This window comes from Calonectris borealis, chromosome 14 (assembly GCF_964195595.1).
Source record: "Calonectris borealis chromosome 14, bCalBor7.hap1.2, whole genome shotgun sequence".
NCBI lineage: Eukaryota > Metazoa > Chordata > Aves > Procellariiformes > Procellariidae > Calonectris > Calonectris borealis.
The window spans coordinates 19,741,542-19,765,597 of NC_134325.1; the positions used below are offsets into that span (position 1 = coordinate 19,741,542).

Below are 24,056 nucleotides of genomic sequence, written 5' to 3' on the forward strand. Positions count from 1 at the left end.
GTGCTGGGGACATGGATGGTGGCCATGGGGTGTCACCACTGGGGACGTGGGTTGGTGCTGGGGGCATGGATGGTGGCCATGGGGTGTCACCACTGGGGACGTGGGTTGGTGCTGGGGACATGGATGGTGGCCATGGGGTGTCACCACTGGGGACGTGAGTTGGTGCTGGGGACATGGATGGTGGCCATGGGGTGTCACCACTGGGGACGTGGGTTGGTGCTGGGGACATGGATGGTGGCCATGGGGTGTCACCACTGGGGACGTGAGTTGGTGCTGGGGACATGGATGGTGGCCATGGGGTGTCACCACTGGGGACATGGATTAGTGCCAGTGCAGGGACTCGGAGAGTGGCCCTGGGATGTGCGCTGGGGACCCGGCTGGTGGCTGGGGGTGCCGTGGCCGCGTGGCTCTGCCCCGGCGCGAGGCCACGGAGGACGGCGGTGGCCGGTGGCCGTTTCCTGCCGCTAATCACCAGTAATTGGCTTTGCCCTGCCCTGGGCCAGGGAGCACACGGGGGGGGGGGCGGGGGGGGGGCACGTCGGGGCGTAAGAGGATTTCCCTGCCTCCTTCTTAAGGCTCGGCCGCCCCCGGGTCCCGCTCCCTGCCCGCCTGCCCGCCCGCCTGCCCACCCGGCCCCGGCCCCATGCCACGCACCCGGGGGGACAAGGGGACCCCCAAAGACACAGAAGCCCCAGGCAAGGGGAAAGGGGGGGAGGTGGGCGAGAAAACCCCCAAAGCCCCCGAGGACGGTGGCCCCCCGGGCACCAAGAGCCCTGGCTCCGAGTCCCGGCACAGCAGCCACGGGCAGAAGAACGGGAAGAAGGGACCTGGGGACCCTCACGCCGCCGCCAGCAAGACCTACTCCCCCTTCCTCAACACCATCTTCGGCAAGGTGGGGGCAGCCGGGCAGGGCACGGGGACACTGGGGGTGGAGGGGACATGGGGACGAGGTTGGGGTGCTCTGGGACCCTGGGGATGGAGGGAAAAATGGGGCACTGGGAATGGGGACAGGGACAGTCCTCCTGCGAATGGAGGGGACATGGGGACAGTGACGATGGGGTTGGGGATGCTCCGGGACCCTGGGGATGGAGGGGACATGGGGACAGTGACGATGGGGTTGGGGATGCTCCGGGACCCTGGGGATGGAGGGGACATGGGGACAGTGACGATGGGGTTGGGGATGCTCCGGGACCCTGGGGATGGAGGGGACATGGGGACAGTGACGATGGGGTTGGGGATGCTCCGGGACCCTGGGGATGGAGGGGACATGGGGCATTGGGGACAGGGTCAGGGACACTCTGGGACCATGGGGATGGAGGGGACATGGGGGGGCAGTGGGGATGGTATTGGGGACACTCCGGGACCCTGGGGATGGAGGGGACACACAGGGGGACAGCCTGGGAAGGGGGAGCCGAGCCGGCAGTCCTCCGCGGGGGGGGGCACGTGCTGTCCCCCCCAGCTCTGGGACTATGGATCACCCTCGGCAGCACCCATGGGTGCTGGGCAAATCCCATTCGGAGCCTGGGGGTCCCAGGCTGGGGCAGCCCCAGGGTGGGTGGTGGGAGAGGGGGCCTGGGGACCAGGGCAGGGCGGGCGGGGGGCGCAGGCCCGGGGCAGGGCAGGACTTTGCCTCCAATCCCTCTAATCCCTCCCGCCGGAGTTAATTTTGGCCCACGCTTAACGAAGGTGACACCGCGGTTTGCTGGGGGGGGGCGGGTTGGGGCTGAGCTGGGTCTGATTCTGCCCCCACCCCGTGTGCGCCCGGCCCAGGAGCGGGAGCTGTCACCAGAGGAGCTGGACGGTGAGCACGGGGGACACGGGGGACACGGGGGGCTGGGGTGGGCCGTGGGTGCGGGGGCCATGTGCCATGGGGGGCTCTGCCATGGGGTGCGGTGCCATGGGGCCACGTGCCATGGGGGGCTCTGCCATGGGGCACCGCGCCATGGGGCCACGTGCCATGGGGGGCTCTGCCATGGGATGCGGTGCCACGGGGCCACGTGCCATGGGGGGCTCTGCCATGGGGCACCACGCCACGGGGCCACGTGCCATGGGGGGCTCTGCCATGGGGTGCGGTGCCACGGGGCCACGTCCCATGGGGGGCTCTGCCATGGGGTGCGGTGCCACGGGGCCACGTGCCATGGGGGGCTCTGCCATGGGGCGCGGTGCCACGGGGCCACGTGCCATGGGGGGCTCTGCCATGGGGCACCACGCCACGGGGCCACGTGCCATGGGGGGCTCTGCCATGGGGTGCGGTGCCACGGGGCCACGTCCCATGGGGGGCTCTGCCATGGGGTGCGGTGCCACGGGGCCACGTGCCATGGGGGGCTCTGCCATGGGGTGCGGTGCCACGGGGCCATGTGCCATGGGGGGCTCTGCCATGGGGCACCGCGCCACGGGGCCATGTGCCACAGCACCGCATCCAGGGAGGGACCTGCCCCAGGGTGACGCGGTGCCTGGAGACCCCCCCCACCTGACGGGGTCCATGTCCCCGCGTGTGCCCGTGCGCGTGGGCAGAGCTGCTGGACGCCTTCAAGGAGTTCGACACGGACCAGGACGGGTACATCAGCTACAAGGACCTGGGCCCCTGCATGCGCACCCTGGGGTACATGCCCACCGAGATGGAGCTCATCGAGATCTCCCAGCACGTCAAGATGAGGAGTGAGCGTGGGGCCGGCCGCCGCGGGGCTGGGGGGGGAGCTGGGGGGCAGGGGATGGGGCGTGGGGTGCTGAGGTTGTCCCTTCCCCACGCGCAGTGGGCGGCCACGTGGACTTTGAGGACTTTGTGCAGATGATGGGGCCGAAGCTGCGGGAGGAGACGGCTCACATGGTGGGCGTGAGGGAGCTCAAGATCGCCTTCCGTGAGGTATGGCCACCGCCACGGGGGACCACGGCCCCGCGGGGGACCACAGCTATGAGGGTGACCACAGGAATGGAGGGGACAGTGACCATGGGAAGACCATGGGGTGACCGTGACCACGGGGAAATGGTGACCATGGGGGTGAGCAGGGGCATGGAGGGGACGGTGACTATGGGAAGACCATGACTATGGGGATGGACAGTGACCATGGGGGTGACCATGGGCATGGAGGGGATGGTGAGCATGGGAACAGTGTGTGGTAACAATGGCCACAGGGGTGACCACAGGCATGGAGAGGACAGCAAACCTGGAAAGACCACGGGGGAACAATGACTGTGGGGGTGACCACAGGCATGGAGGGGACAGTGACCACAGGAAGACCATGGGGTGACCATGGCCCTGGAGGGAGGGTGGTGGGGCCGGTGGGGAGGGCAACCCCCAACCTGTGGGTGCCGCAGTTCGACATGAACGGGGACGGGGAGATCAGCAGCGCGGAGATGCGGGAGGCCATCGCGGCGCTGCTGGGGGAGCAGCTGAAGGCGCAGGAGGTGGACGAGATCCTGCAGGACGTCGACCTCAACGGGGACGGGCGCGTGGACTTTGATGGTGAGGGGCCCTCCCTTCCCTGCAGCCCCCCTGCCCCATGGCACGTGGCCGGGGGCTGCCAAGGGTGGCTCAGCTCCCCAGCTCCCCTCACACCCTCCTCCCTCGCCCCGCAGAGTTCGTTATGATGCTGTCATCCCGGTAACGAAGCCTCAAGGCAGGAGAGGACACCCCACCCTGATCCTTTGTCCAGGCGCTCCCTGCCCAGCTGCCCAGCCCAACCTCTCTGCCAGCATTAGGGTTCAGAGTGAACAGCTGGAGCTGAGCCCACATCTGGGAGTGGGGCAGACACGAGAGCCCCGACCCCAACAGCCCCCGGGGGTGGCGGCAGGGCCGGGGGGGGGCTGGAGGACCCAATAAACCCCCTTGGTCAGAGCTGGAGGTGTCTGTTGGTCGTTGGGAGGGGACACGGGGTGGGGCGTGACCGTCCCCAGCCCCTGCCCACGCAGGCTCTGCCCGGGGTGTGGAGGGGGGGCGGGTGGGGCACAGCTCAGTGCCTGGGGGTCCCACAGGGGACAGGGACAGCAGCCCTGGGGGGGGGGGAGCTGGGGGAGAAGGCGGGGCAGGCAGAGCGGGGCAGGGTGCAGGCAGGGTGCAGGCAGGGTGCCTGCTCTGCACTCCTGCAGGCACAAAGCACCTGGGGAGCTCGCTGGGGTACAGGCAGGACGCTGGGGTACAGGCAGGGCCCGGGGGTTCGGGCAGGGTTCAGGGGAACAGGCAGGCTTCAAGGGTACAGGCAGGGCACCGGGGTACAGGCAGGGTTCAGGGGGTACAGGCAGGGCTCAGGGGTACAGGCAGGGTTCAGGGGGTACAGACAGGACGCTGGGGTACAGGCAGGGCCCGGGGGGGGCGGGGCAGGGGCGGGCGCTCTGCCATTGGCTGGATGATCCAACTGGCTGCAACCAGCCGGCCAATCAGCACACGCCAATTAACGGGTGGGAGGGGAATATCAGCCCTCTGTGGTGTTTGCTCAAACCAACTGGCCAATCAGCGCGAGGGAGGGCACAGTCTCAACCAATCCGCAGAGAGCACCGTGCTGGCCAATAAGTACGGCCCATCCGTGCCAGCTGGCCAATCAGCAGGCGGGGGGGGGGCACGTGCCGTGGGGAGAGGCAGGGCTGGGGGCGGTGGGGGCCTGCTCCCCCCCACCCGTGTCACCCCCTCCCCACCCGTGGATGTGCCCCTGGGGGGGGGGTGTCCCCACGGCTGGGTGACCCGCGTGTCCCGGCTGGGGACACCCCCCTGTCAAAAAGGGGTCCCTGGGAAGAGGTCGAGGGTCCCCAAAAAGCCACATCGCGAGTGTGGCGGGGCGGTGGTGGCTCCACTGGGGCTCGAACCCAGGACCTTCTGCGTGTAAAGCAGACGTGATCACCCCTACACCATGGAGCCGGCCGGGGACCGGGGGGGACACCGGGGACACCCCCCCGTCAGTGGCGGGGGGGGGGGGGGCTCTGTGGCGCAGGGGAGAGCGCGTTGGACTCGTAACGGGGGCGGCCATCCCAAGGTTGTGGGTTCGAGTCCCACCAGAGTCCCCGCCAGGACAGGGGGACACACGCGGACCCCCCAGGACAGACCCCCGGGCTGGCAGCTGGGGAGGAGCGGGGCCGTGGGCCAGCATGAGTGGGTTAGGGGCAAGTGCCCCAGGGACCCCCAGACCACCCATGGGGATCCTGGGGGGGACACGGTGAGCCCTCGATGGCAGCTGGGGTCGGTGGTACTGGGGGGGCACAGGTCAAGGTGCCGGCACATCCAGGAGGAGGAGGAGGAGGAGGAAGGCTGGGGAGCGTGTGCCCCCCCAGTGCCCCCCCCCAAGCCAGGAGCTGCCCGGGTAGCTCAGCCGGCAGAGCATCAGACTTTTAATCTGAGGGTCCAGGGTTCAAGTCCCTGTTCGGGCGGCTGCCACCCCCCCCCTTTTTTGGGGTGCAGGATTGGGATTGGGTGGTCCCTCAGCTCCCCACAGTGGCCCAGTAGCAGAGGGTCCCCTGGGATCAGCACCCCCCGCCCCCCCACAGAGTAGGCACAGCCGGGCTGGGGCATTCACGGATTTTAATTTAGTTTTTTTCCTGGAGGAAAAAAGAGAGAAAAAAAAAAAGAAAAAAAAAAAAAGGCATCATACGTCCCCACTGTTCAGTTTTGGGGTGCAGAGACCCCCGCAGCCTCCCCCCACAGCGCATCTCCCAACCCCTGTAGTGTTTGGGGGTGCAGGGGCCTGCTGCTCCCCACAGATGGATAGGAGAGACCCCCGTCCCCCCCCGAAACCCAGGACCTCCCCCTGCCCTAAACAACCGATGGGGAAGGCACCTCGAGGGGGACCCCCGCGGCCGGGGGACCCCCCGGGGAGGCTGGGGACGGGGAGGGCTGGGTGCCCGCTCCCCTGGGGTGCCGCAGAGCCGTGGGCAGAAGGGCACCCCGATCGCTCTCTACGTATATATAATGTACACCTATAGAACAGGCTGTGGGGCACAGTCTGGGCCCCCCCCCCCCCCCCGAGAGCAAGGGGGAAACGAAAAAAGGGGGAGTGGGGAGGGAGGGGGGAAGAGACCAAGGCCAGCCTCGGGCTCGCCCCGCTGCGCCCACCGCCCGGGCAGAGCCGGCCCCTGCCCTCCCCGGGGGGCCCACGCTGCCCGCCCGCCCCGGGGGGGGCCGTGCCCCTGGCCCCGGGGGGCTGCGCAGGGCGCTGGCTCTCCTGCGCCGGGGAGGGGGCCGTACGGGGTGAAGGGGAACCCCCCGCCCCCAAGCCCCGAGCGGGTGCAGGGGAGGCCGTGCCGGCTCCCGCTCCCCACCCCGGCATCAAGGTCAGTTTGGATCGGCTAAGGCAACCCCGGCAGGCGCTGACGGCGACGCGTGGGGGACAGACGGGCGGTTAAGACAGACGGACAGACAGACGGTGGGGGGGGAGGGCGCCTGTGGCTTCACCCCCCGCCGCTCCTCCCCGCCGGCTCAGAAAATGTCCGGGCACAAGGTCCAGTCCTGCTTCTCTTTGCTCTCCCAGTAGCCGCCCTTGTAGACGTGCGCCAGCTCCTGGGTGACGGGGTCCTTCTTGCGCTCGAACCACAGCGGCTTGTAGGGGTCGTAGGGGGTCCCTGGGGGGCACAGGGTGGGGGTGAGGGCCGTGGGGCCAGGCAGGGAGCGGGGCGGGGGGGGCCGCTCGTCCCTTCCTTACCGTCCTCGGTGGCCCTGGCGGCCTCGGCCTCGCGTCTCTTGCGGGAGATGCGCTGCTTCTCCTCCAGCCGCTGTTTCTCGGCGTTGGCTTCGTCCCAGCGGCCGTTCTCCATCAGGCGCTGGTCGGGGCGCCGGCGGCTGTCCGTGGGCGCCGTGCCGTTCTCCGGGGCGTTGAGCGTCAGCGCCAGCTCCGAAAAGTAGTACATGTTCTCCGCGTATTTCCTACGTCGGGGAAAAGGGGACGGACCTCAAGCCCCTCCGCCGGCGGGCTTCACACCCAGCCCCGCTCCCCTGCCCTTCGCCGGGGGCTCCGGAGCCAGCCCGGCCCCCCCCCCCCGGCTCTTGGGACACCTCGTCCCGTGTTCCCGACTCACGGGAGCGGGTTCCTCTTCCACAGCAGCACCCGGCTGTCCTCGGCCTCGTGGGCCTTCTGCCGCCCCTCTGCTCCGTTGTCCCCAGCGCCCAGCGTCACCTTGTAGCAGTCCATCTTCTCATCCCAGGTGCCCAGCAGGACAAAATGTACCTTCCCCGTGGGGTCCGTCACCTCCCCGGTGACCTGCCGGGACAGGGGACAGCTTGAATCAGGACACCCAGGAGCCACAAGCATCCCAGCGCGTCCCACGCTGCCCGCCCAGCCTCCCCGTGCCCCTACCTTCCTCGCCACGTCCCGCGAGAAGTAGCTGTAAGGAACGAACTTGAGGTTGCACTTGTCGCCCGTCTTGTGATTGACGATCTCGATTTCACCCGACTGCGGAGGGGAGGAGGAGACGGTCAGATCCAGCCCACGGTCCTTTCCCCGGCGGCGGGGGAAACTGAGGCACGGGGGATCCACGCCTCTGTACGGGACCGGCACAAACGGGTCGCGGGGAGCCCCGTCGCTGGGGTTTCATCCCACCTGGTCTATCCAGAGCTTGCCCACGATGATGTTGTGCACGGTGGTGGTGACCTTTTTCCACGTGTAGTGGTTGCCGGAAGAGTGGAAGACGCAGTGGATGGTACCTAGGGAGGGAAAGCTGCGCTGGGAACGGTCCCCTGCAGCCTGCCCGGCCTCGGGGGGTCCCCAAACCTGCCCCGCTCCCAGGCGCAGCACAGACATCCTCCCTCCCCAAGCGTCTCCCCACGCGGCACGCGTGCCCGCGCTCACCCAGAGGCATGATAGAGAGGTATTTGCCCCGAAATTTGCTGGTGATTTTGATTTCCTGGCGAAGCGTCCAGCCGTGCTTGGAGTCGGCGTGGTGGGCAGCGGCCGGCGGGTGGTGGCTCACCTGGCCGGGAGAGGGGACGGGGTCAGCGCCGGCTGCTGCGAGCCGGCCGGCGGGCCCGGAGGAGCGGGACTGGCAGTACCTGCTCGCAGAGGGAGCGGTAGCCGTTCTCCTCCAGGCGATCCAGCTCAAAGGTCTCCCCTAGGAGGGGGTTGAAGGGCTTGCTGGTGCGGAAGACAGTGGTGGAGTAGGACGAGACGGTGAAGGCAGCCACGTAGCACAGTTGCTCCAGCGAACTCTCGCACTTGGCCGCCCGATCGAGCAGCTCGTGGTACTCCAGGTCTTCCGTCAGGCGCTGCAGCATGGACAGGGGCTCGTTGAAGTTCACCTGGAAGGGAGCGAGAGGTAAGAGAGGGGGTCCTGGGGTGCCCCCGCGCCCACCCGGCTGCGTCCCCGCTCACCGGCATGGGGATCTTGGACAACTCCTTCCCGATACAGTTTTTCATGATGCTCCAGAGGTTGAGGCTGTAGTTGGGTTTGTAGGGGATGCGGGTTCTCTTCTCCTTCTTGGTGTCCTCTACCTGGTGCTTGTACTGGGGACGAGCCAAAGGGCTGCTGCAACGCTGCCGTGAGACCCCCCCCCTACCCCTCCGCAGGAACCGGGGCACCCCCAGCCCGGCCCTGCCTCACAGCCGCCCCCCCTGCCAGCCCCGTTCCTCCAAAAGCCAGCTCAGCACACGCCGTCCTACCTGCTCATCCAGGCTGATGTCGCTGCTGGTGCCGCTGATGTTGCTGCCGGTGCGCCTGGGGGAGAGGAGAGGGGCAGAGTCAGCCCCCAGCGGGGTGGGGGGCGAGGGCAGCCCCGCGCCCCAGCACTCACTTGTGGCCCATGCTCTCGGGCATGGTGATAATCTCCGGGGCGTCGAAGAACTCGTTGTCATCGTCCTCGTCGCTCAGGTCTCCTTTCGCAGGGCAGCACGGATCTGGGGAGAGGACGGGGCAGTTGAGGCAGCGAGTTCAAGGTTCCTCCCAATTTCCCCCAGCGGGTACTGGAAGGTCCCCCCGTCACCACCACCAGCCAGGCGAGGGGCCGCACCGAGCGGCGGCAGACAAGGCTCAGGAGGAGCGAGGCAGGTTTCACGCAGAAGAGACCGCACGGACCTGTCGCTCGGGGTCAGCGACGCGAAGGAAGCTGAGCCTGGCGCAGGGAGAGGACTGGAAGCAGCTGGGAATTACCCCGGGCTCGGCGCTGTTGGCTTCCCCTACCCCTGTCCCGCACCATCAAGCTCCGTCTCACACCACCGCTGCTCGCTGTCCCCCAGCCGTTCCCCCCCCCAGCACACGGGGCAGGGGCTGCGGGCGGCCCAGCGGTACCTTTGGCAGAGCCGCCGGTGCCGGGCGCGCTGGCGGGCAGGACGGTGGCACCGCGGAAGGCCCTCTCCAGGTGGTTGTGCTGCTTGGCCAACTGCTCCAGCGTCTCCTCCAGCCGGATACGCTGGTCCCGCTCGTGCTGCAGCGATTTCTGCCACTTCTTGCTGTGAGTCTGGGCCAGCATCAGAAAATCCCGGCAGGCCTGCGGGGAGAGGGTGCCCCATCAGCCCACGGATGGGGTTAAGCCCCCCACGGGACCCCCCTGCCCTGCCCCACGGGGTGGGGTGCGAACTTACGTTGATCATGGCGTTGGAGGTGATGCGGAAGAGGGTGGCTCGTTCGTTCACCTGCTTGATCTTCTCGGTGCTCTCGGCGGGCAGCCGGAGGGTCTCCAGCTCGCTGAGGGAGCGCTGCAGAGCCGTGCCGTGCTTGGCGATCAGATCGTTGCAGGTGCTGAGATCCTCCACCTTGCTGGACAGGGTGCGCAGCGTGCTCTGCAGCTCCGTCTTGTCCGTCTGCGACACCGACTCGTCACCGGAGTCATCTGCCAGCGGGAAGGGACGTTAGCGTGGCCCCGCGGGGCCTCTCTCCTCCCAGGAGATGGGGAAGAAGGGGAAGCTGCGCGCTGGGAGCACGCGGGGTGCTCCTGGCCACCACCACGGCATCCTGGACGGCGATGGCGCGGCAGGGAGCGGCAGCTCGGAGCAGATGGCCGATCTCCTGGCGCACGAGCAGTCACGCTAGCGAGGGAGCGCGTGCCAGACTGCTGGCGGCTCCTCAAGCCGGAGCCGGGCAGCAGGGAAGCCGGCTCGGCGCTGGCACGGCCGCAGCAAGCAGGACAGCGCTGCTGAGCTCACACGTGGATGGACACGGCCGCCCCTTCCAAACCCTGCTCGGGGAGCAGCTGCCAGCACCCCGGGCCACGTGCTGCGACGCTGTCCCTGCGCAGCACCCCAGCCGGGCACGGGAGACGGATGGGGAAAAGCAGGCTGCGTTTCTGGCGGGCAGCAAGCAAAGGCGCCTTGGGAACAGGGAGGGGACGAGGGGTCGCGTTCTGCGGAGGGGCAAAACAGCCCCTGGGCCCAAGGAGTGTGACCCACGTGGGTGTAGCAGGGGGCTGACGTGCGATGCTTGGCTCCGGGGGGCTGCGGGGACACACGCCGGCTCGTGTGGGGGCTGTGAGGGCATCCCCGGCGTGAGGGCCGTACCTGACTCCTCCAGCATCTTGACAGCTTTGGCCTTGGCCAGCTCCAGGGCGGTGACCCAGCGTTGCCGCTCCACCTCCGAGCTGGCCTTCAGGTGGTAGGTCTGGGCTCCGCCGTTGGAGATGATGAAGTTGCAGGAATCCTCTACGGTGATGTTGGCCGTGGCCAGGTTGATGGTGCCGCGGCAGGTATGCCGCATCTCCGCCTTGGACCTGCGCGGGGAGGCAGGACGGGGGAACGGTGAGGGGGGCTAGAGGAATGAGGTGCCCTGTAGCCCAGCCCGGGCAGGAGCCGAGCTCCTAGGGGGCCGTGGAGGGGGCCTGGCATTCCCCATCCCGCAGACGGGGCTATTAATAGGGCACCGGCTCCAGCCCCCGGCGGTTTTGCCAAGCCGGCGGGGCGGGCGCGCAGCCGGCGTGGGGTTTCACCACCAGCACCGGAACGGGGCCAAGGCTGGCAACGCCGCTTCGGGGGAAGAGCGCGGGGAGGGGGCCGGGGGCACAAAGGCTCAGCAGCCCCCAGGAGCAGCAACGGGGACCACCGTGCTCCCCGCCTCGGTGCCTCCCGCATCCCGGCACGGCCCGGGAAGAGGGTGAAGTCCCCGGCGCGGTGCAAGGCCGTGCCAGCCCGGCACACCCCTTCCACGTCACCGGGCCCGGGCCTGCCGGGCGAGGGAGGGAAGGAGGCAACTGGCCCGGAGGCCAGTGCTTCCCCGCCCGCGGGGCTGTAACTCGAGCTGGCAGCTGCCTGCAGGCTCCGGTTCCCCCATGAATAATGGAGGGCCAGGGCCCCCACGGCCGGGCTCAGGTGTCGCCTTGGGGACCAAGCGGTGGCACAGCGGGGAGGGGGCTGGTAACGCCGCTGCCGAGCCGCCAGCCCCGGCTCCCACCCGCGGGGGGAACGGCCCTCGGTGCCCGCGGGGAAGGGCTGCTCGGAGGGACACCGAGACCCAGCGGCCGGGGGCGGGGGAACAGGCAAAGCAGCCCCGGGGCCCGCTCCACCCGGGCAGGGAGGTGACAGCCCTTCCCCTCCCCAGCTGGCACCGGGGGACCGCGGGCAACACCGAGGCCTTACGGGGGGGTCACATACACCGGTTCCCTCCCCCCACATCGTGGCTTGGCGGCGGGGAGAGCAGGCAGGGCCCAAGGTCACGGGGGAGCGCCGCGGCGCAGGGAGGGGGCTGAGGGGCGGCGGGGCCTGCCGGGGGGCGGCGGGGCCGGGGCGGGTCCCCGGTGGCGTACCGGTAGTAGCTGAGGAGGCCGTTGCTGAGCACGAACCAGCGGCGCTGGTAGCCCTTGATGTAGTTGGTCCACTTGAAGAGCCAGCCCTCGCGCGCCGAACCGGACCCGGTGCCACCCGCCCCGGAACCGCCGCCGCCGCCGCCCCCCGCCGCCGCCGCCGCTCCCGCCCCCGGGCCTGGGCCCGTCCCGCCGCCCGCTGCCGGTGAGGGCAGGGCGGGGGCCGCACCGGGCGCCGCGGGCAGCGCCATGGGGCCGGGCAGCGCTGCCCCCGCCGCCGGGCCGGGGCCCGCGGCCGCCGCCGCCGCGCGCAGCTCCGCCATCGCCGCCGCCGCCGCCGCCCCGCCGCACCGCCCCCCGCCGCGCTGCCGTCACCCGCCCCGCCCCCGGCCGCGCCCCATTGGCGGCGGAGGCCCCCGCGCGCACCGCCCCGAGGGGCGGATTGGTGCCGACGCCAGCGCGGGGCGGTGCTTGCGGTCCCATTGGCTGCTGGCGCGCTTGCGCCGAAGGCCGTGAGGCTGCACGCCCCCCCCGTCTTCTCACTGGTCCTCTCCCCCGTCTGTCTCCGCGGCGCGCCAATGAGCGGAGGAGAGGGGAGACGCGCGTCACTGACGTCAGGGCGCCCTCGGCTGGGCGGGGCCGCACGGCGGAGCGGTGACTCATCCCGCGGCCGATTGGCCACGGGGGCGGGTCTTCCCGCTCCTCGCGCCGCCATTGGCCGAGACATTGCTCTGCCACCGGCAGGGGGCGGTGACCTCTGACCGGGGCGGGGGGGGGGGGGGCCGCCGGTCCCCCTCAGGGGCCCCCCAAGGCCTCGGGCTGGGCCCGGCCCGGGGAACCGGCCATTACCCTTAGGGCCCGTGAAAGCCCAGCCCGGGCGGCGGGTGCTGCCCCCCCGCCGGGGGGAGGGGGTTACAGCCGGGGCGGGGGGGGCCCAGCACCCCTGGGTGCACCCTGGGGAGGGGCCGCGGGGGTCGAGGGTGCCTGTGCCGCGCCCCCCCAGAGAAGGAGAGGCCAGACTCCCGGCAGTATACAATTCATCTTTATTTACAATACCCTATAAAAATGTAAATTTAGAAATTTTATTCTCATTAACCAGAACCAAAAATCGGGAGGGGGGGGGGGGGCGGGGGGAAAGCACAAAGGAAAAAAAAAAATAGATAATAAATGAACTTTCCACTTGATCGGTCGGAGGAAAGTGGGGGGGAGGGGAGCAGCCGAGGGGGAGGGGAGCCGGTTAATGCCAGGGAGGAGTTACCGGTTGTAAAATACCTACATGTGCAAATCTCTTTGTTTTCTTTTTAAAAGCAAAAAAAAAAAAACAACAAAACAAAAAAACCCCCCAAAACCAGTAAAATTAATCCCCCACCGCATTCCCGAGGAGCAGAACAGCAGAATCCCCCTCTCCCCGGACTGGGCGGCGGGGAGGGGCACCAGGGCCCGGCCGAGCCTCCTCCGGCCCCGGAGCTGCCGGGAGCGCACCCCGGGGCACGGGGGAGCGGAGGAGGGAACCGACTCTTCTCTCGGGAAGACAAAGGCGAGTGTGCAAAAAACGTGTGTGCGCGGCCGGGGAAGGGCAGGGACCGGACCTCAGTGCTCGACGGGGGCTGGGGAAGGACCGGGGAGAGGAGGAGGGGGGGACCCTGCCACCCCGCAGATGGAGTTGGGGGGCTTCTCCCATCCCTACAGCCCCCCACCCGCTTTCCTGGGAGCAGCGGGGCGCCCGCCTTCCTCAGTAGTGTGCGTGTGTGTGTGTGTGGGGGGGGAGAAGCAGCAGCCGTTGTGGGGGGGAGCGGAGGGGGCTGGGGAGGGGGGCTGGGGCGCAGCAGGGAGAGGCAGCACTTTGTGGGGGAGGACGGGGAGCAGCCAAACGAACCCCTCCTCCATCCAGGATGGCAGGCGGGGGACGTCCCTCCTGCAGCGGGGGACACACACACACACACACACCATCCCCGCCAGGCCGGGCATCCGGGTGGGGAACCGCCTGCCCTCCATCCATCTTCTGGAACATTCCGGTGCCGACGGCAGTTGGTGAGGAACCGCGGATATCTACCGGATCCCGTGCACTAAGCTGGTACCGGGGAACAACGGTGGAGGGGGTCAGGGGAGCGACTCCCCTCGCCCCGGGCTGCTCCGTGGCGGCTCCCCACCCTCCGCCCGCAGCTCCCCCCTGCCTCCGGTTTCGCCCTTGTCCGGTCCCCTCGTAGGACAGGGCCACGCTGGCGTGGGAGGAAAGGGCTGACACTTACTGCAATTTCGTCTCCAGCAGGTTCAGCTTCTGCTGGTCAACGTAGCGAGAGAAGAGGGAGATCAGGTTCGAGGGGATGGACACCGGCTTGGCCAAAGCCGCCTGAGGGATCCGCAGGAGCTCCCGCGTTGCCATGAGCATCAGCTCCGTCCTGCCGGAGGGGGACACAGGAGAAGGGAGGAGTGAGAGCCGTTGGGTGCTCGGGGAGCTGAGCGCACTCCAAATCACAGAATCACAGAATCATTAAGGTTGGAAAAGACCTCTAAGATCATCGAGTCCAACCGTCAACCCAACCCCCCTCGCCCACTACACCATGTCCCTAAGCGCCTCATCTACACGTCTTTTAAATACCTCCAGGGATGGGGACTCCACCACTTCCCTGGGCAGCCTGTTCCAAGGCCTGACCACTCTTTCAGTGAAGAAATTTCTCCTAATGTCCAATCTAAACCTCCCCTGGCACAACTTGAGGCCATTTCCTCTCGTCCTATCGCTGTTACTTGGGAGAAGAGACCAACCCCCACCTCGCTACAACCTCCTTTCAGGTAGTTGTAGAGCGATGAGGTCTCCCCTCAGCCTCCTCTTCTCCAGGCTGAACACCCCCAGTTCCCTCAGCCGCTCCCCATCAGACTTGTGCTCCAGGCCCTTCACCAGCTTCGTTGCCCTCCTCTGGACACGCTCCAGCACCTCCATGTCCTTCTTGTGGTGAGGGGCCCAAAACTGAACACAGGATTCAAGGTGCGGCCTCACCAGTGCCCAGTACAGGGGCACGATCACCTCCCTACTCCAACCCCTTGGGGAGGACCGGGGTGCCCGGGGCTACGCGCACCTCGTGGCATTTCGGCACTGGAACCGAGCGGGAGGGCGGTGCCGTGCCCTCGCACACCGGCCTCCCCGCGGGGCAGGGTCCTCGGCGGCCTCGCTGAGCTCCCCCTGCACCGAGACTGCTCTGCGGGGCCTGGCCTCCCGCCGAGGGCGGCCGCCTCCCCCCGGGACTCGTAACGCGGCGACGTAGGAGTTTGCGGGGACGCTCGAGCTCCGGGGGAACAGCGGTAACGCCGCATCACGCACCTCGTGCCGCGGGCTAAGCGAGATTTGGCAAAATCTCGTATCTGCTCAGGCTAAAAGCGCTACGGCCGCTGAGCTGAGGCGCGACAGCTTCCCTGCACCTCTGAGCTCCGAGGGACCGGTCTCGGCACGTCCCGAGCTGTATCTACCGCGTTCTCCCTCTGCCTCAGGCCTGCCTTTCTCTCTTTCCTTCAGCACCGTGGCTGTTTCCAGTGAGAGACCGCAATTAAACCTCCTTCTTCATCAACTCTGCCTCCCGAGTCCTTCGGACCCTGCACGGCGCAGCATCCGAGCCCGACCTCCCCCGAGGCGCAGCCGAGGACAGGCGCTCACCACTGGTTGTCCTGCATTAGCTCCGTGTTGGCGTCCGAGCTCTGCAGTTCCTCCCCGCGGCTCAAGACCAAGTACAGCAGGGACAGGCCGAACTGCGGGGAGAGAGGGAGGAGATGTCCTGCCGGCACCGTCACGAGCCGGCCCCGGCCTCCCGAGGGCAGTTGTGCCTCGTGAGGGCGAGCTTTCCTCCCACCGCTCCTCCCGTCCGAGCATTTTTTGGCTGAGAATCACCTCCACCTCCCACTCCTCCCCGGGATGGCGGCACAGGCAGGAGGATCCTGGGCTGCCTCCGCAGCCCCCTGAGGAGGAGGAAGAGGAGGAGGCAGCGGCTGTTTATGGGCCTGAATCCCGGCAGGCATTGTAGACGGCTGCGTGAGTGACTGCTGCGTGACCACGCTCCCTGCCCACCTCGGAGGGACGTCTTCACGAACCCCCGGCAGAGGAGCGGCGTTCCCACCCCGGATTTCAGGGCAGGAGCCTGCAGCCCAGCGGGACAGACAAAGGAACCGGCTGTCAGACCGCAGCAGAGTCCCAGGCCAGCTCAGACGGCTGATTAATCTACCAGACACCCTCGTTAAATCAGCAAGGGAAGGGGAGAGCGCCAGGGGCTGGCAGCCTGTGGCTCCTGCAGCGTTCCTGCACCACGGCTGCATCCAACTCTGCCATCCAGCGCCGGGAGGCTGCTGGGAAACTCGGCTTCCCCAACTACGGGAAGACATCAGGACCTGCCGGAGCGGGAGGGATGAGATGGCACCACCCGCCCCGGGGAGCAGAGCGAGGGAGAGGGGAGCACCTTGTTTTGGAGCACAGCAGTGAGGTGCAGGTTGGTGGGTGCTGGCGCGGTCGCGCTCTGAGGTAGGTTCGTTAGCTGCTGCACAAGGCTGGTGACCGTCCCCAAGGGAAGGTGGTAGAGAACGTGTGAGAATGGCCTCAACAGGCAGGGCAGCACCTGTGGAGAGAGAAGCGGAGGAGTTGGGAGCTGCGGCAGCAGGGAGACGCGCTTCCCCGTGTCCGGTTGGTCGCCCCGGGGCCTCACGGACCCCGACAAGACGCTGCCTCGCTGCTACCTGCACCCCAGCAGCGCCTCCGCTTTCAGCCCCCCTCACACGCTCAGGGACTTGCTAACGGCATCCCCACAACGGCACAGGCCCGCTTTAAATCCAGGCAAGTCTTTTTCCTTCTCGAATCATCTCCTTTCTCAAAACAAGCTGGGATTTACTTTGCGGATGCCGTATTTTTGTTTTATACATAAAAAAAAAAAATTGCAAAGGACAGCTGAGAGCACGTTCCTCGGAAGATGCTGGCCTCTGCTCTGTCTCTGGAAGATGGAGTCTCCCGTTGTCACCCGATGAGTCAGAGACGCAGCCCTTTAGACGAGCGCTCAGCCAAGAGCTGGGCTCGTTAAACAAAGGCATATTTATCAGAAACCTTCCCCGTTTCCTTCCCAGCAAAGCTGGGTCGTGCTGTGCCAGCCGGCAGGCACGGGAGACGGGCCCTGCCAGGAGCTCACGGCTCCTGCAGCCTCCCCAGGCCCCCGGCAGTCTCCCAGGAGCGGCAGAAATGACCGTCCTTAAGACGCACGATGCCGTTTGCCGTCTTCCCCGTGGAGGAGAGGAGATCCTGCTCCAGACCCTGCGCCGATCCCCACCTTCCAGCCCCTGGAATCTCACCTCATCCTGAGCATCCTTCTTGATGAGGAAGGGCAGGTTCCTGGCCGTCGCCATGAGTACGTCGGCCGCTTGCTCGGGTGACAAGAAGGGGAGGATCCGGGCCACGAGGCGCTTCCCTTTCCGGATGCACATGATCTGCATGAAGTGGTCGTCGCTTGGCCTGCCGAGGAGAGGAGAAAGGTGCCGACCCTCAGCTGGGAGCGTCCCAGGACACGCGGGGTGTTCCCTTGGGTACCCCACAGCCAGCCCTGCACCGGCACCAGGCAGAAAACACGCCTGCCTCAAAAAACATCCTTGGGAGGGAGAAGCAATGCAGGAACGACTCTCCTAACCCTAACCTCTGCCTGTCTGACAGGCTAAGCAGGAGGACAAGGCCCCGTTCCCCACGGGGCAGCAGAGAAGGAGCCACCGAGAGCCTGTGGCCTTCCTTGCCCATCTGTGCAAGGTCAGGCAAGAAACAGGCACCCAGAGATGTGCCGGGGTGCAGAGCTCAGGGCGGACAGACACTCAACGAGCGCGCGGACGAGCGCTATTTGCAGCATCCGAGCTGCAGGGATGGAAGTTGTTATAAGATCATAACCACAGCGAACAATCGCATGGAGAAAATGGTAAAAAAAAAAAGGAAAAAAAAAAAGAAAAAAGTTATTTCAGCCCCCAGTTCCCAACACACCCCTGGAAGAACCAGCCTGACTCTTTTTTGGGAAACAGGTCCCTGGAAAGCCGGTTTCAGCAGCTGCAAGCGCCCACGGACTGTCCGAGCTCCCGACAGCGACCGAGTGGCAGACACCTCCTCTGCTCACCTCTCCTGCCCGGGCGCCTTCCCCCTCAGATTGTCGTACATATCGCAGATCTTCTGCTTCCTCTCGCCCATCAGGGCCGGCCGCTCGCCTTCCAGGCTCAGGAGGTAGCGTCTCTCGTAGTCCTCCACGTCCAGGAGGAGGCTGTACGTCTGCAGGAGAGATGGCGATCACAGGAGGGCACAGGGATCTGCAACGGGATCCGCTAGCCCTGCTCCACAGAGATCCAGGACGTGCCCAGCCCTCCCGTCTTCCTTTGCTGCTACGGGAACCGCACATCCCGGCCCAGACCACGTCAAAGCCTCCCTCGGACCCAGTGCGAGAGCAGACTGAGCAGGGAACTCTGTGATCCGCAAGCGTCCGTCCTCTCGCACGGCGGCTGCAGAGGGCTGAGGTGTTACTGCCTTGCAGCTGTGAGTCAGTAACGGACCCTGCAAAGCCCGTCCAGGCTGTTTTGGGGCAGGGTGAAGGCACGGCTGGTAGCTGGCTCCAGCCTTTCTGCTCCAGGGCTCCCCCTCTCCTGCAAGCAGGACCTCAGCCACTGTTGACTGCTGGCTTGTCCCCAGCTGGATGTTCAGGGGAGCTCATCAGTACTGCACCGTGGTCTCCCCAGCCCACCTCGTGCCCTCCGAGGGTCGCGGCGGTCTCCCTCGAACTCACCTTCTCGATCGTGACAAGGGTCTGGCGCCTCTTGTCTCGAACCTGCTTCTCCTTCGTCTCCTGGCGGGGAGGGACAGCGAGTCAGGGCTGCGGGCAGCTCCCGCGCTGGCCTGAACACCAGCCGCAGAGCTGCGTCGGAGGAGAGGCAGGGCCAGAACTCACGTCATCCTCACTGCGGGAGGTCACCACCGCGTCGATCATCTTCCGGGGGTTGTTCACGCTGGAGACCGTGAGCTTCCCGAGCGAGCCTTCAAACTGCACTGCAGGAAGCGGGGAGAAGGGAAGCGAAAGGAGTCAGTCCAGGCCTGACCCCACCTCGCTCCCCTTTATCTCTGGCCCAGGTCCGGGCTGCGCGGAGAAAGGAGCGTTTACCTGGCTTGTAGGTGTGCTCCAGCTTAGCCACCTGAGGTGTGATGAGTTTAGTGCGTTCCTTCTTGGGACCATCACCGTGGACTTCCTCCGCTGCTGACAACTTCTCCAGCTTCTGGAAGTAATTCTGAGGCAGGGAGAGGAAAGATTGAGACCCTCAAGAAACGGTTGGCAAGGACTGATGCAACACGTTCCCCTCCCCGGACTGTGCTCCATCCCTCGCCCGTCACTCGCTGGTCCTCCCAACGTCAGCAGCAGCATTTTAAATGCCTGTTCTTCCCCCCGTACACGAGGGGACGATTGCATCCTCCTCTTTATCATCCCTCGAGATTACAGAGGTCGAGGTTCCTCCTCAGTCCTCTCTTTCTCAATACAATGACAAATCCGCTCTCCCTGTGAGGTCCCCGGCTCCCAGTCCTTCCCAGCACACTCCAGTTAGCCTGCCTTGCTCTGTTAGGACCATGCCCAGGCTGGGCAGCGCGTGGCTGGGCCCTCCCACGCCGGTGCTCACGCGCTCCCCCCCATCCACCCCGGCCAACGTTCGCCTCTTTCGCAACGGCAGAGCTTTGTTGACTCATGTCTCGGCTGCGGCCGCACCAGTTCCCCTCCTCTACTGGGGATCAGCTCACCCACAGCTCCTGGAAAACCTCTGTCAGCGTGATGCCTTCCGTCAGCCCCGGAGCAGACAGACCCGGCGTCCGCAGCTCTCCTGCCAGCTCCCACCGGAGCCCAGACAACCCGCAGCGAGCGCTCATCCCTGCTCCCACCGGGTCCGTGGCCCACGGCCGAGGGGTCCGGGCTGCTCTGACCCATTTCACCGCGCTGAAGCCGCGCTGGTCACTGCCCTCCCTGCTCTGCCCCACGCTCATGGCTGCACCGACTGCTCCGGGACCTTTCTGGGTGTGCGGCTGGCTCCTCTGCACCCCCTTCATGAAGTCAGGGTCCAAACCTGCCGCACAGCCGACGACTGCCCCAGATAACACTCCCAGCCACCCCGCAATCCCCGTTCCATCTCCCAAGCCAGGCATCCATCCTACGTAGCTTGAAGGCCTCCACAGATTTCCCTCGCGTGAAGTTGCCCTGTGTACCCTCAAACCCAGCTGAGCTTTGAGCATCTACCACCGTCGGCAAGAGCCCAGCCGTCACCTTGCTTCATCTGCTCCAAATCTGGCTCCTCCCAGCCCCGTCTGGCGCTCCCTATTCTTGAACTGGAAAAGAGCAGGAGCGATCTCTCCCCATCCACCTTCTCCACCTCGTTCTTTGGACCCCATGGGCTTGACCACCACCCCCCGTCAGACTAGAGTCCTCCTTACGCAGCCATTCCCTGCCCAGGGCTCTCTCCTGCATTTTCAGCTTCCCCGTCTCCCATTCCAGGTGTTTTATTCTACCGCTGTCACACGCAGCTTCTGATGTAGACGAGCTGCTCTCCTGTTATCTCGGGCCTTCTGCTGCGCCCTCCGAATCCACGCTGCCAGCGTCCCCCAACGTCTCCTCACCCCTGGAGATCTCACCCAAGAACAGGAAGGCCGTTCTTCCCTTGCCGCTGCCCCCCTTCCCTTCGCTTGCTGGGGATGTTCGCCCCACCCCGTCCCTCTGCCTCCCTCCTCCAGCGCGTTGTTCCCCACGACTGGATCTAGAAACGCTTCCTCCGCCGCATCGCTCTCGCCACTGGCATCCCCTTCCCACCCAACGCCCCTCGGCACAGAGCCTGCGCCGGGAAGACACCGATCCCGTGGGAACGTTAAGCCGCTGCCCTCTCAGCGGCCACGGGACACGCAGGGGAGCGGGCTGGACGCTTCCCCCTCCCCGGTACCTGGTAGTAATAGTCATCCAGGTAGGGATCAGTGCTCTGCAGCTGCATCATCTGGATCTTGGACACCCAGTCCTTCTCCCGCTGCAGCATGAGGTTGGCGTAGGGATCTTTGCGCATCTGCTCCTGGTGGCTGCTCCGGTGGCCCCCTCGGTCCCCCACCGAGCCGTTGAGGCTCCGGTGCTGGCTGGCAGGAGGCAAGAAGGGCACCCGTGAGCACACAGGAGCTACAGGAAGGGACAGAGAGCGGTGCACAGGCTAGCCCCGGCAGCACAACCCCCCCGCGGCGGAGGGGCGATGCAACCCGCCCCCCAACACTGCGCCGGGCAGCCCCTCGCCCGGCTCCGGCGCAGGGCCAGCACTCACTTTCGGTTCTGCTGCCGCTGGTGCAGGAGCCGGCGGTGCTGGGGGTGCAGGTGGGTCGTATCCGGCCGGAACATCTGGTGCTGCGGCCTGGGGAGAGCGGGGAAGTCTCAGAGGCGGCTGCAGAGAGCGGGCAGGAGGCCGGGAGAAGGACGGCACCTACCTCAGGCTCTGCAGGTGGGATCCGGGGCCCGGCGGGTGCTGCGGCTGCGAGGGAGGTGGAGCGGGGGGAGCCCCGAAGAAGGCACGAAACCCGCTGGCCGGAGACATCATCTGCCCGACTCTGCCCTGGAGCAGCTTGGGATTGACGGAGGGGAGGGGGCTCCCAACCAGGCCAGAGACCCGGGCAAACTGGCTGGGGGACATTCGGCCGGCCTGGCAGAGCAGAGAGGGCACCCGGAGTCAGCTGGGGGCAAAGGGAAAGGCCCAGCCAGGGCAGCCGCGTCTGGGACGGCCAGAAAGAGCCACGCAGAGCCAGCTCCCGCAGTCACGTGAAGAGAAATGCCGGGACCCTGCCCGTGGGGGGGCCGGGAAAGCGCAGGAAGGGAGCGAAGGGGGTTTTACCTGGGCTCCTCCGAGCAGCTGCGCTCTCTGCAGGTGGGTGAGGACGGGAGAGACGCTGTGGGGGAACGGGTGGCCCAGGAGGGAGGAATTCTGGGGAAAGAGAAGGGAAGAGGGACCCCGGTCACAGCGCTGGCACAGCCGACGGTGGGCAGACGGGGAACGGGCGACGGCACGACGCGAAGCCCCAGGAGGGTGCCCTAGGCGGGCTGGGAGCCAGGCCAGGCTCCAGGGAGCGGAGCCGATCCGGCAGGATGAGGCAGACGGGCCGAGCTACGGAACTAGAGACAAGCTGCTGGCTGGCTTGTGGGTGACGGTGACAGGTCCAGCGCCATCGGGGCCCGGATTTGCAGATGGGAGGAGGGGAACAGGGCACCGGAGGTTTCTGAGGACCTCCCAGCAACAGGGGCCTCGAAACCAGCACCCACGAGGAAGGGTGCAGAGGGGGCTGCGTACCGGTACGTTGCAGAGCTGGTTGGGGGACATCCTCTCGCCGTAGGGAGCGGGGTAGCGCTGCTGCATGGTAGCTCGGATGTGGACAGGCTTCGGACACAGGATCTAGGAGGAGGGAAGGAGCACAAACCCCCCCCGTCAGCTCCCTGGGGACCAGCCTGCGCCCTCTGAGCCGCAGGCGGCGAGCGGGGCCCGCGGGGAGGTACCTGCTGGTTGAAGTTGGGCACGGCAGCCTGCTTGGGAGGGGTGCCGATGGGGACAGCCCGGACAGGGGGGCTCCCGATGACAGGGGATGATGAACGCCGGGGCAACGCCCGCTCGGAGGGGTCCCGCTCTTCCTCTCGAGCCTGGGGGGGTCTCTGAGGCAGAGCGTAGTCCAGCACGGACACCGACGGCATCTCCTGCAAGAGGAAGGGGAGAGAAAGCCCCCCCTCGGGATAACAGTCACTGACTGAGACAGGGAGGACTGGCACCCAGGGACATTGCCAGGAAGCGACGGGCACATCCTTCCTTCTGCCAGGTCTTCCCCGCATCCCACTGCACTTCTCTGGGAGCCCCACGCGATGGTGGGGGTTCCTGGGGACCCCCAGGGCCTGCCCCGCAGAGCCCACGTCGCTGCTAAGACGCCCGTTTGTGGTGACAGCGCTGCCCGAGCGTGGGGTGGGAACGTTCTGCGTCACCGCCGCGCAGGCTGGGCGCACACGCCCGGTTCCCAGCCCTCGTCAGCCCTGCAGAGCCGGGAGAGGGCTGGCTGCACAGCACGCTCCGCTTGCACTTAAAAGCCTGACTCTTAATTAACCCGCAACAAAAAAGAAAATCCTCTGCCTTGAGGCGCTGACATTCCCAAACCCTGACGGGAGCACCGATGTCTCTCAGACATCACCACGGATCAGCAATAACCCCCCAGCCCGGCTCTCCAGCCTCTGAGGTGGGACAAGGGGTGACATCTAAGAGGGTCTTACAAATGAGCCAGACAGCGGCCACCCGCACCCAGCCAGGGGCAAGCAGGACGCCCCACCGTCCCAGGCTGATCTGGAGGTGCTCCCCAGCACTGGTGAGCCTGCGGCAGCACAGCACATCTCGCCCCTCAGCGCCCAGCTCGCTGCCACAGGAGTTTGGGGGGGGGCGTTAGGGAAGCCACTATGGCTACCACTCGCACCCCGGCACCGTACCTGAGTGAGAAGCGGCCCTCGGATGCGCCTCAGGACAGCCGAGCTGTCCCAGATGCTGGAATTCAACCCTCCAGGCTGCTGGAAAACAGGGAGTCAGCACGGCACTGCCAGGTCCACACCCGCCCCGGTGCTGTCGGATCCGCACCCACTCCGTCCCCCTTCCCACCTGCGCGGGGGCCCTGGTCTGCACAGCCTGCATGATGGCGGGATCCTCCAGCTCGCTGTCGATAACCAGCCTGGTCAGCCGCTCCGCCAGCGTATCCTCGGGTTCACCCAGCAGATCCACCTCCTCTCCGCCGGCCCCATCCCGCTCCCTGGCTGCCATCGGTTTATCCTCCAGCTCCGCCAGCCGCTCGTGTGCCTCCTGCCAGTCGTCGTCTGCGAAGGACCCGCGGTGAGGGACAGGGAAGGTATCGGCGAGGCGGGAAGGGCGCACGGCCCCGTGGGTGGGAGGTTGTGGGGGTTTCGCACAAACAAGCGCTCACCGACAGCCCCGGCTCCGAAGGTGTCATCGTTGAACTGGTCGATATCTTCATCTTCCTCCCCCAGGGCCTGGAAAGCGTCTTCATCCTCATCCAACGGGCAGTCCTCCAGGGACTGAGGGAGAGAGGGGCGGGGAGGTGGGGGTTAGCACCGGCTTCCCACCCGCAGCACCCCACAACCCTTCCCGGTGGCCTCCACAGCGACCCCCAGCACCGGGGCGGGGGGGGGAGCCGCGGGCCGGGGTGGGGAGGGGGTGCGCCGGGCCGCGGCCCGGCGCACCCCCTCCCCACCCCGACCCGCGGCTCCCCCCCCCGCGTAGACCCCAGCCCCGCGGGCCCCCTCCCCGCTCACCTGGTACCGGAACATGGCGGCGGCGGCGGCGCCCACCGCCCGCAGGCTCCGCGCGGCCCGCTCCAGGCCCCGGGCCCCGCCGC

General features: G+C 67.0%; 3 protein-coding genes and 3 non-coding genes across 8 annotated transcripts; 3 read left to right on the forward strand and 3 right to left on the reverse strand.

The window, feature by feature from the left end:
• Positions 1-585: 585 nt before the first annotated feature.
• LOC142088277 (calcium-binding protein 2-like) lies at positions 586-3,860 on the forward strand. The gene is made up of 6 exons (XM_075163451.1): positions 586-892; positions 1,771-1,801; positions 2,515-2,658; positions 2,754-2,863; positions 3,316-3,463; positions 3,577-3,860. Exons 1-6 carry the CDS (start codon positions 644-646, stop codon positions 3,603-3,605), a joined length of 711 nt encoding a protein of 236 aa, XP_075019552.1. The 5' UTR covers positions 586-643; the 3' UTR covers positions 3,606-3,860.
• Positions 3,861-4,776: 916 nt separating this feature from the next.
• Positions 4,777-4,849, reverse strand: TRNAV-UAC (transfer RNA valine (anticodon UAC)). Its single transcript has one exon. It is a non-coding gene; the product is annotated as a tRNA-Val (tRNA).
• A 58-nt stretch (positions 4,850-4,907) lies between these two features.
• Positions 4,908-4,992, forward strand: TRNAT-CGU (transfer RNA threonine (anticodon CGU)). Its single transcript is given in 2 exon segments — positions 4,908-4,944; positions 4,957-4,992. It is a non-coding gene; the product is annotated as a tRNA-Thr (tRNA).
• A 290-nt stretch (positions 4,993-5,282) lies between these two features.
• TRNAK-UUU (transfer RNA lysine (anticodon UUU)) lies at positions 5,283-5,355 on the forward strand. Its single transcript has one exon. It is a non-coding gene; the product is annotated as a tRNA-Lys (tRNA).
• Positions 5,356-5,472: 117 nt separating this feature from the next.
• Positions 5,473-11,961, reverse strand: OSBP (oxysterol binding protein). The gene is made up of 14 exons (XM_075163453.1): positions 11,642-11,961; positions 10,404-10,612; positions 9,492-9,739; positions 9,199-9,397; positions 8,705-8,807; positions 8,574-8,628; positions 8,286-8,417; positions 7,967-8,212; positions 7,767-7,887; positions 7,518-7,621; positions 7,275-7,370; positions 6,997-7,178; positions 6,624-6,844; positions 5,473-6,543 (listed from the first exon to the last, which is right to left on the reverse strand). Exons 1-14 carry the CDS (start codon positions 11,959-11,961, stop codon positions 6,401-6,403), a joined length of 2,379 nt encoding a protein of 792 aa, XP_075019554.1. The 3' UTR covers positions 5,473-6,400.
• Positions 11,962-12,947: 986 nt separating this feature from the next.
• Positions 12,948-24,056, reverse strand: PATL1 (PAT1 homolog 1, processing body mRNA decay factor). Of its 3 annotated transcripts, none has more exons than XM_075163457.1 (19): positions 23,974-24,056; positions 23,625-23,736; positions 23,306-23,517; positions 23,140-23,214; positions 22,174-22,368; positions 21,971-22,072; positions 21,518-21,607; positions 21,117-21,328; positions 20,957-21,043; positions 20,594-20,777; positions 18,784-18,907; positions 18,574-18,671; positions 18,412-18,471; positions 17,755-17,903; positions 16,955-17,114; positions 16,078-16,233; positions 15,285-15,376; positions 13,888-14,037; positions 12,948-13,709 (listed from the first exon to the last, which is right to left on the reverse strand). In XM_075163457.1, exons 1-19 carry the CDS (start codon positions 23,986-23,988, stop codon positions 13,688-13,690), a joined length of 2,295 nt encoding a protein of 764 aa, XP_075019558.1. In that variant the 5' UTR covers positions 23,989-24,056; the 3' UTR covers positions 12,948-13,687. The 3 variants fall into 3 exon arrangements, with proteins under 3 accessions (XP_075019558.1, XP_075019555.1, XP_075019559.1); XM_075163454.1 differs by having other exon boundaries at positions 23,140-23,217; XM_075163458.1 differs by lacking the exons at positions 12,948-13,709; positions 13,888-14,037; positions 15,285-15,376 and adding an exon at positions 15,420-15,583 and having other exon boundaries at positions 23,140-23,217.

Bases quoted from the DNA above. Each gene is read 5' to 3' on its own strand.
- LOC142088277 (XM_075163451.1), top strand. From the start codon at position 644: ATGCCACGCACCCGGGGGGACAAGGGGACCCCCAAAGACACAGAAGCC. The intron at 2,659-2,753 runs GTGAGCGTGGGG...CCCCACGCGCAG, and splicing joins CCAGCACGTCAAGATGAGGA to TGGGCGGCCACGTGGACTTT. The intron at 2,864-3,315 runs GTATGGCCACCG...TGGGTGCCGCAG, and splicing joins TCAAGATCGCCTTCCGTGAG to TTCGACATGAACGGGGACGG.
- OSBP (XM_075163453.1), bottom strand. From the start codon at position 11,961: ATGGCGGAGCTGCGCGCGGCGGCGGCGGCCGCGGGCCCCGGCCCGGCG. The intron at 7,888-7,966 runs GTACTGCCAGTC...TCTCCCGGCCAG, and splicing joins ACCGCTCCCTCTGCGAGCAG to GTGAGCCACCACCCGCCGGC. The intron at 6,544-6,623 runs GTAAGGAAGGGA...TGTGCCCCCCAG, and splicing joins CGCCAGGGCCACCGAGGACG to GGACCCCCTACGACCCCTAC.
- PATL1 (XM_075163454.1), bottom strand. The intron at 17,904-18,411 runs GTGAGTTCGAGG...TCTCTCCTGCAG, and splicing joins CCCTTGTCACGATCGAGAAG to ACGTACAGCCTCCTCCTGGA. The intron at 16,234-16,954 runs GTGAGATTCCAG...CTCTCTCCACAG, and splicing joins AGAAGGATGCTCAGGATGAG to GTGCTGCCCTGCCTGTTGAG.